The sequence below is a fragment of the Xyrauchen texanus genome, chromosome 37, assembly GCF_025860055.1.
Source record: "Xyrauchen texanus isolate HMW12.3.18 chromosome 37, RBS_HiC_50CHRs, whole genome shotgun sequence".
Lineage (NCBI taxonomy): Eukaryota > Metazoa > Chordata > Actinopteri > Cypriniformes > Catostomidae > Xyrauchen > Xyrauchen texanus.
This window is the reverse complement of record NC_068312.1, coordinates 3,891,712-3,901,676: the sequence shown is the minus strand read 5'-3', so window position 1 is coordinate 3,901,676 and position 9,965 is coordinate 3,891,712. Positions and strand designations below refer to the sequence as shown.

Here is a 9,965-nt window from a genome sequence, read left to right as displayed (position 1 = left end):
TGAACCAAGGTATGAACCGAACCGTGACTTCTGTGTACCGTTCCACCCCTAGTATTGTCGTCAAACCTATAAATTACGTTAAGCTATGCTAAAAGTGGTATGAATGGTTTCCAAAACGGTACAAAAACTATTGTTTTACTCGAGGGGAGGTGGAAAATGAGCTTAATTCCCCAAATGGTGGAATATCCCTGTAACGTTAGCTAGGCTTATCGTTAGCCGGGTATCCAATCATCCATCTCCCCCCCCCCCTGTCACCTTTTTTACTCTGAGGAGTTTGCAGGTATGTACTACCTGTTCTTATGGAACTGTACTCTGGAGGGAAAACATCTCTCCACATTTTACTAGGAAAGAGTAAAAGATCTTATTCCCCTAGCTAAATTAATTCTAAGGAGTACAAACAAATACAATTTGAACACTTACAAAACTATGTACATCACATTTCTTTAACAACATATATAATGTACAAAAACAAAACAAAACAAACAAACAAACATTGGGACTCATATTACATGAAAAGTGCAATAGAACAAATCAACATTGGATAACACAATATGTACTTTGGGAGTCAGAGTTAAAATATACATTGCAGTCAATAATACCACAGATATAAGCAATAAAGTAGGGTTAATATAGTGCACCTTAATATATGTTTTCATATGAATATTATACCTAATCAAGCATTTTGTTCCTCCTCTACTAGATTGTTAATATCCCCATGTTCAATTAATAATAAAAAGGGATTCCAGACCTTCTTAAATATGTCTTCTTTACCCTGAAGAATATAAGTTATCTTTTCCATCGCAACGCATGAAGATATTTCTCTTAACCATCTAGTTATTTTAGGCTTTTCTATCTTTTTCCAATAAATGGCGATGAGCCGTTTGGCATGTAGAATACACATGTCTATCAATACTTGAGTGTCCTTTTTTATATTCCAGTTATCTGCATAAATACCAAGAATGAAAAACCCAGGATCCAGTGGTAATCTCACCAAGACTATATACCATATCATATTATTAACTTCTTTCCAGAATTCTTTTATTTTATCACATTCCCACATACAATGAATTAAAGTGTCTTTTTCACTGTTACATTTAAAACAACTATCTGGGGCCTGTACCATGATGGTAGTTGAACAAACTCGGGGTTACAGGATTGGTTTTGAGTCGACAAAACCAAACCGATGCAATCAGGCTTTATTGGTACCATGACGCAGCTCATCAACTTTCTCTGTCAACTCAGGCTTTGATCCTTAAGCTATGATTACTCCACACGCGCGTGCACATAAAAGAGTGACGTCGACACTGAACAACCAATCGCGTTCGATATGGATAGAGCGAGAGCTATATATTTTTCCGCGCAGGAGCAAGAGATTATTATTCAGAAATATGAAGAATATAGGAGTGTTTTTCAAGCACGCAGTAACACTGTATCTGCTGCCAAAGCAAGAGAACAATCTTGGAGGAAGATTGCTGATTGCGTTAATGCGTAGGCTAAGTTAAACAATTAATGTAAATTTATGTAGGATAATCATATTAAAAATTTATTAAATGCTAAAATTAAAATGTGTATACGTGCTGATATATACATGCATACATAAGTGTGTGTGTGTGTGTGTGTGTGTGTGTGTGTAGATGTATGTAAAGTGTGAATGTATAGGCTATTACATCCTAAGAAAGATTGTTATTCATTGATTTTTAGATGCAACCCCAACTCCAAACGTTCTTGGCAGCAGATCAAAACAAAATATAAAAATATAATTCAAAGTGGTGAGTATTTACAAAAACCTTTTATTACGTTTGTGAACATTTAATCACAAACACTTGTTTGCAGCAAACAGAAAAAAGTGTGACATAAGGAAAACTGGGGGAGGGCCTCCTCCTCCAGAATACACTGTGGCGGAGGAGTTGGCACTGAGTAACAACAAGGGGCGGCCGATTATGGATGGGATTGCAAGTGCTGTACAGTCTGACCCTGGTGCTGGCTCCTCTAAGCAAGTGACACTGGGTATGTGTGTGCAATGCATTACTAATGTTTTAAAAAAAAGTTAAATATGGCTGACTGTATGTTCTGCACAGTAGAGGGAAATACAGTGTCCCTGTTGAAGCCAGCACACATGCACACAGTCTCCTGCACAGAGGTCAGTACACCAGACAGAACACAATGAACATAACCTGCTTTATAACAATTTTGATTTAAATTGGCCTTCAATTTATAGGGTGAACCAAATGATGAAGACACTCTGTCTGTGTCTTCAGAGACAGTTGCTGAGGTGAATGTACTGGGCTTTTTATTATAGCACACATTTGAATGTCATAATTAAATGACTGGCTCTTACACATCTCTTTTATTGTAGGATTTTTCACAACCTGCCCCAGAAACTGAAGCCTCTACCTCAATGGACTTCAGAAGGAATGTGAACAAGGTAATGCTTTAAACCCTTAATTACAGTCAGTCCTATGTTTGTAGAAAGTCATGCCACTTTTTTGTGATTTGATCAACCTCCAGAAAACGTGTAATGATTGTTTGTGGTGGAATTGTTTCAGGTGGAAACAGACTCAGTCAGGGCCCTTTACAAAAGGAGTCTAGAACTAGACTGTTCACTGAAGGAGCTGGACTGTGAGCTGAGGAGGCTCCAAATTAAAAAAATTAAATTGGAGATCAAACAGCTGGAAAAAACAGATCTCAGTATGTGAACCAAGTTACCCTGTATGAACACTATGAATGTTTATTAATGTAATTTTTCTTTCTCTCTTTCCTCCCTAGCCACATGACCAATAAAACAGTTTGAGACCTATCAGCAGTGTCAGTGTGCTTTTATTAAGTAAAATATTGTGTTGTGATTGCATCTCTGACAGCTGCGCCAGCTGGGTGGTCAATTGTGATGAGGTCAATTTCATCAGGGAGAAGCTGGTTTTGTGGTGGTACTCGCTCCTTTCTGATAGTGGCTATATTGTGCAGAATGGCACATGCAGCCACTATCTGTGATGCCCGCTCTGGTGACACTCTTAAACGCCTAAGGCAGTTGAATCGTGACTTTAGGATGCCAAAGGTCATCTCGATCTTGACCCTGGTTTTACTGAGGGCCACATCGAAGCGGTTTTGTGGCCCTGTCTGAGGGTCAGGATAGGGGGTTAGCAAAAACCTCTGGCATGCATAACCTCGATCTCCTACCAACAGGCCATCAAAAAGCCCTGTCATAGAACAGAAAAGGGAAAAATTGTGTAAGCTTTTCAAATTAAAACTTTAAAGTATACTGTACCAATTTTAACTTGCCTTCCTCAAAGCGCTGACACAAAATAGACTCACGGAAAATTCGTGAGTCATGCACTGAGCCAGGCAATTTGGCATCCAAACTTGTGATCATGCATTCATGATCACAAGTCATCTGCAGATGAAATGTACAGTAAATAATTGTCCTATCTGTTAGTTACTTATTTAAAGATTGATCTCAATGCAAATAAAAATAACTTCACATTTTTCAAATACCTGAACATTAAGGCTGTGAAAGGACTTTCTGTTCACATAATCTGCCTCATGTTCTCCTAGAGCTGTGGAGATTGCAACATGTGTGCAGTCTATTGATCCTATGACTCTAGGGAATCCTATCATAGGAATTAAAAATACAGTGGTGGTGGCGTAGTGGCTAAAGCACAGGGCTGTTAATCAGAAGGTTGCAGGTTCTAACCCCATGGCCACCACCATTGTGTCCTTGAGCAAGGCACTTAACTCCAGGTTGCTCCGGGGGGATTGTCCCTGTAACAATTGCACTGTAAGTCGCTTTGGATAAAAGTGTCTGCCAAATGCATAAATGTAAATGTGCTTTTTTGCAGAAGAAAAAAAACGAACGTGAAAGGTTAAATTTGTTCATATGATGTCACCCAATCAAGATATCTTACCGGCAATTTTATAAAATCCCTCTTTTATGGACATGGTCGATAAATGTCCAGGGAACACAATGAAGCTATTTATGTACCCCTGCAGAGCGAGGACCACCTTGCGAATGGTCCGACAGACCGTGTTTTTCCCTAGATTCTCTGCATCACCGGCCGCATACAAGTATGTACCACTTGCCAAAAAACGCAACGCAATACATACCATTTGCGGTACAGTAAGGGCACGGCTTCGACGAGTCACATTTGTTATGTGCGGCTCAAGAAGTTCACAAAGATAAGACATTCCTTCCGCGGAAAATCTGTATCTTTCATACAAGTAAGTATCGGGAAAGTCAAATGGATTTTGTCTGTCCCTAAAAACTCTTTCTCTGCGAAGTGCTCGTCTAACAATTTGCGCGGAGATGTCCACAGGATTTGGGAGAAAAGGTGAAGCCATTGCAGCAGAGAACAGATGCTGGGAATTAGTTGCGTCACCTATATGTTTCTTTGCTCACAGCTGATTGGTCAAACTTCAGTCTGAGATCTTGAATCCAGAACATAACCTGCCCCGGAGCAGGTTAGCCGTGCAGCGTAAGATACCATGGCAACGAACACCGATTAAAGCCGAGCTACTTTCATAGTACCTAAAACCCAGGGTTGGCGGAAGCTAAACTGGAACATAGCTGGCTAGCCACCTAAACCGGCTTCATGGTACAGGCCCCTGGTATATTGCTATAGATTTTATTTAATTTTACCGGAGTTATATAAGTACGCATAAGCCAATTGTACTGTAGCAGTTTAAGTCTGCTGTTAACTGTCTGTTTTGAGCCTTTGCACAATTTTGCTCCCATTTTTCCTGATCTATCTTCAATCCGAGGTCTTGTTCCCACATGGCTAGTCTGGATGCAGATGACTCCTGAGAACCTAATAATAACATGTTATATAAACAAGATATGTGTCCTCCACCATGGCTTGGTTTAGATATACTTTTCTCCAAATTAGTTAGTTCTGGCTCAGAAAGTCCTTGTCCCCGGGCAGTACGAATAAAATTCCTAATTTGTTAATATTTATAATAATGTTTTTTAGGGATTTTGAACTTGTCAGTAATATCAGCAAATTACATTAGACCTGTTACGTAAGCAGGAGGAGGCAGAACAGGGGTGAGGATCTAAGTGTGGGTTTTTATTGACAAAAGTGAAAACAAACAAGACTGGAACAAAGGAAACATCCACGGAAACATCCGAACTGATAAGTCCGCCCGTGTTAGCTCCTTGAGGAACACCGCTAGATCCATTTTCGGTCGATCGTTCTGTTACGTAAGCAGGAGGAGGCAGACTAGGGTTGAGGACCTAAGTGCTGGTTTTTATTGACAAAAGTGAAAACAACAAGTCCACGATGGGAAAAACAAAACTAAAACACGAAAACATACTAAGAATACACGGGCTGGAGAAACATTCACAGTGGGCAAAGGTAACATTGACTAACTGGGTAAACACGGCAAAACATCGACATCCAGACATCCACAAACAACGATCGACAATGACTGAGGAACAAACAGGGTTTAAATACACATTCACAATAACGAATAAACGGCAAACAGGTGAGGACAATGACAAAGTGCTGGCAGTGATGAGGGCCGGGAATTATGGGAATTGTAGTTCATGACAATTGACTAGTGAGACACAGGGCAGACAACAAGGGATCATGACAAGAACACCATCTTTGTATAGGTCTTTAACTTTCCGCAAACCGTTCAAAATCGCTTGGCTTTGTACAGAACTTCTCTTTTTTCTCTGGCCACATTCAATACTCGGACTTTGTCTTTGTAATTGAGGAACTTCATTATTAATGCCCTCGGCGGTGCTTTGTCATTTGATCTAACATTTTCTATTCTGTGAGCTCGTTCGATGATCAGCGGCAAGCGAAGTTGTTCCACCCCCAGCGCGTCAGGAAGCCATTTTTCCAGAAAACCGCACGCGTCTCTGCCTTCAGCATTCTCCGGCAACCCCACCAGCCTTACGCTAGAACGCCAACTGCGATTCTCTAGATCTTCGGTTTTTGCAGACAGCGACTTTATTTTGTCTTACAACATTTTAGCTGTCGATTGCAGTTTGTTAACTGTGTCCTCGTTCTGAGATATTCTCTCCTCTGCTTCTGTCAGTCTGAAGGAGCAGTCACCTATTTGATTCTTAACTTCCGTCAGCATAGTTAACACCGATTCGAATTTAGCAGAAAAATCAGACTTTAATGAGACAATTGCCTGAAGTATATTATCCAAATTTGCAAGTTCATTTTTCTTTGATGTCTCTGCACCTGAAGATTCAGCCTCCGAACTTTGGGTAACATCCACTAACTTCACCTCCTCATGGTCTTCGGAGCCGGAGAGCTCATCATCCCTATCTGATTTAGATGTTTTCCCTCCTTTATTTTTCGACAATTTAGGTGCCATGTTTGTTAGGAATATATTAAATATCAGTGAAGACGTTCTATTAATAATGCAAGAGCAATTATTGATGAATTTAGATGAAACTGGAAGCGATGCAAGATAACGCTATTGCTTATCTCGACACCATCACCGGAAGTCGATTTTACATAATTTCGTAGGTTAATGCACCTCAGTAATATCATAAGTAATTTGCTTAATATGAGAGTATGTCCCACAATGCCAGAGGAACTCACAGACATTTCTGGTAGCCTGGAGCGCTATCTGGTAGTGTTGGAGCAGACAGCGGGTTTTTAACCTGTTGATATGCAATCGCGCGCACTCGGGAGTGACGTAACTCTGTTTACATTTAATATATAATTTACCGTCTATATATATAATTAATGTTAACAAATTATACATCTTTTCAAAGGTCTAAAGGTTCAACATTGATATCTGATCTCTATTTCACGATAGCAATGCTCCAGAAACAGCAATTTAGTTATTTGTTCCAGGAGTACAAATGAAAACATGCAATATCAAAACGGGACTTCATACCTTTGTTATGAAATCTTGATCGCCAGATGAATCCAGTTCGCCACACTTGGGTCAATTGTCCATGTCAAGCGTTCATTGAAAAACATCCAATAACACTTTTTGTCCATAAAAGTGATACATCTGAGAAATGTTTATATATTCTCCATTGTTTACATGCAATCTCACATGAAAGAATTTTCCTTTGTCATCGTTCTTCAACAAACTATGCAATCTGAGCATCATTCATGTTGTAAAAGTGTATATTATCTTATATATTAGAGTCTAATATATGAGCCTGTCTCTAAAGTCTATTTTTAAAAATGTGGCGTAGTTTTATTCATAATAGCCAGAAAGTGCGGTCAAATTCTGTGTCATCTTGAAAGGCGGAGCCTTAATTTTACTCTGTACTCCGCCCAGCGATTTTACAGAGAAAAAGCTTGCAGGAACCACATTTTTTGTTAGATCAACTTATTTAGACTTGTGGCTTTGAGAACATTGTATTTCTGGGTTGTCTTGGCACTTTTATTGTTGTTTTTTTTAGATTATAAAAACATGTTCAGCACAAAATATTTCCATTACTAAAAAAGTATACTAAAAAATAACAACATATATTAATGCTGAAACTTGGGAAATAAAGCCCAATGTGGCTTCTTTCAAAAGATACTACAACTGTGTCCAAACTCCAAAGGGTCCATCCAGTAAATACAACCATTTAAGTTCAGGTATGTAGTTTTCATGGTTTGTGCTCAAAAAGGGGGTGCGTATCAACAGGTTAAACCACCAGTAGAGTCTTTTGCTCTTGCAGCTAAGCACTGAGGTGCTCGTCGATCCTTTCTTCATATAATTTCCTCTTGGTTTCTTAAGTATTTTCAGTGTTTTTTTTTTAAAACTTTCACTGAAAACATTTATATTTCAGTGCATAGTAGTTTATTTTTAATCATAAATGCATATACAAATGATTCTAACTCTACTTGATTAAACAGGCCATTATAATCTGAGTGTTTAAAAGAAGTGATAACTGGACTTGGTAAGTAAATGAGCAATAAATTAAGGTAGGGATATATGCCAAAATAACAAACATAACGTCTAGGTTACGTATGTAACCTCCGTTCCCCGATGGAGGGAACAAGACGTTGTGTCAGAGAAGTGACACTAGGGGTCTCTCTTGAGCACCGATATCCACCTCTGATCTATGAAAAAAGGCCAATGAGAAGTTGGCAGCCGGTATTTGCATATCCCGCCCCCGGACCTACGGGTATTTAAGCGCTGCAAATACGGGAGTTCATTCAGGATTTTTCTGAGGAGCCGGAAATGGTCCGGCCACAACAGTGGCTCGGCTCAGCGATGTGGCGGGGAAGACACAACGTCTCGTTCCCTCCATCGGGGAACGGAGGTTACATACGTAACCTAGATGTTCCCTTCAGCCGCTCTCTCCACGTTGTGTCAGAGAAGCGACACTAGGGGTCCACTTATAAAAGTGCCATGCGCTGAGCCGTGTATGTGAACTGCTGATACAAGAGCGAGCAGGTATTCCTTCCGCAAAGGCGACCAACTGTATCAGACTGCACATACCCTTCCCCAATGCCCCATTAAAGCAATCAGAGTCCTTCTGGTTACCCTGGAGGGGGGAACAAGGTGATGGCCGCCAACCTGGGAACGGGCCAGCCTGGCTGGGCCTCTTTTCTCTCTATGTTTCTCACATAGAGCAACTACGGCCGGGGCCCTTACACTCATTGAGGGAAGGGGGTCTTAGCCCTTCTTTCAGGGGGAGAAGACCCTGCGGAGGCCACACCTACCCTGCAGGGGAGGCAAAGAGTGGCAAATACATCACATGGCCTGTTAGGACCTATGTGGAAAAGTTGGTGCGGTGGTAGATCTAGCCTCGTAGAGGGGGGAAGCATACAGCACGACGACCGAGGCAGCTGTAACTACCTAAGGGAGACATGGGGGTCCGCTCGTGAGGGGACAGTACCACGGAATTACACACAGGGGGAGTCCGAGCAGGAGGCCTTACCTGTGGAGCACCTATTCCAGTACAGGGTAGTTTTGTACCCGTAGTGGCTTGGGTCAGCGAGTTCCTCCGCTGAACTGCGGACCCAAAAGAGCTAGGGAGGAGTCAACCAGCGACCCGAAGATGGGGTCTCCTGGGAACGGAGGCGCACTATTTTACCTTGGCTGAGGGAAAGGACGCTAGACGCAAGCGATTCACCCGGCCAGATCGTCAGCGTGTTACCGAGTTCTACGGGCTTGGACCTGAGAAAACACGGGACGATACTGACTCAACTCGGAGATTGTGAAACCTCGAGAAAGTGTTAGGTGTTGTCCACCCTGCTGCTCTGTAGATGTCTGCTAGGGAGGTGCCCCTGGCCAGTGCCCATGAGGACGCAACACCCCTGGTGGAGTGAGTTCGGACCCGCAAGGGGAGGGGGGCACGGCCTGGGTGTGATAAGCCAATGAAATGGCGTTGACAACCCAGTGGGAAAGCCTCTGTTTGGAGACAGCGTTCCCTTTCTGCTGTCCCCCGAAGCAGACAAAGAGCTGCTCAGAGCGTCTAGTGCTCTGCGTGCGGTCCAGATAGATACGCAAAGCACGTACTGGACACAGCAACGAAAGGGCTGGGTCTGCCTCCTCCCGGGGCAGCGCTTGCAGGTTCACTACCTGATCTCTGAAGGGTGTGGTAGGAACCTTGGGCACATAGCACGGTCGTGGTCTTAGGATCACGTATGCGTCTGCCGGACCAAACTCAAGGCAAGTGTCGCTAACAGAGAACGCTTGCAGGTCCCCGACCCTCTTGATGGAGGTGAGCGCGATCAGCAGGGCAGTCTTGAGAGAGAGGGCCCTGAGTCCAGCTGAATATAGCGGCTCGAAGGGGGGTCTCTGGAGGCCCGTGAGGACGATCGAGAGATCCCAGGAGGGGAATAGGTTAGGCCGGGAGGGAGTTAGCCTCCGGGTACCTTTGAAGAACCTGACAATTAAGTCGTGCTTACCAAGAAACTTGCCGTCTATCGTGTCATGGTGAGCCGCGATGACGGCGACATACACCTTGAGGGTGGAGGGGGACAACCTCCTCTCCAGCCTCTCCTGTAGAAACACGAGCACTGACCTAACCGCGCACTTCTGTGGGTCTTCAA

At 42.5% G+C, this 9,965-nt stretch overlaps 1 protein-coding gene across 1 annotated transcript; it reads right to left on the bottom strand.

The window, feature by feature from the left end:
• Positions 1 to 2,820: 2,820 nt before the first annotated feature.
• Positions 2,821 to 4,332, bottom strand: LOC127631252 (putative nuclease HARBI1). The gene is made up of 4 exons (XM_052109326.1): positions 3,900 to 4,332; positions 3,490 to 3,605; positions 3,277 to 3,388; positions 2,821 to 3,194 (listed from the first exon to the last, which is right to left on the bottom strand). The coding sequence occupies exons 1-4, from the start codon at positions 4,330 to 4,332 to the stop codon at positions 2,821 to 2,823; spliced, it is 1,035 nt and encodes a 344-aa protein (XP_051965286.1).
• Between the last annotated feature and the right edge of the window lie 5,633 nt (positions 4,333 to 9,965).

What these genes read in the sequence shown, in the direction of transcription:
- LOC127631252 (XM_052109326.1), bottom strand. Translation starts at nt 4,332, where the DNA reads ATGGCTTCACCTTTTCTCCCAAATCCTGTGGACATCTCCGCGCAAATT. An exon ending in GGGATTTTATAAAATTGCCG is followed by an intron (nt 3,606 to 3,899) that starts GTAAGATATCTT and finishes TTCCTATGATAG; the next exon opens with GATTCCCTAGAGTCATAGGA. An exon ending in TTCACAGCCTTAATGTTCAG is followed by an intron (nt 3,389 to 3,489) that starts GTATTTGAAAAA and finishes TTTCATCTGCAG; the next exon opens with ATGACTTGTGATCATGAATG.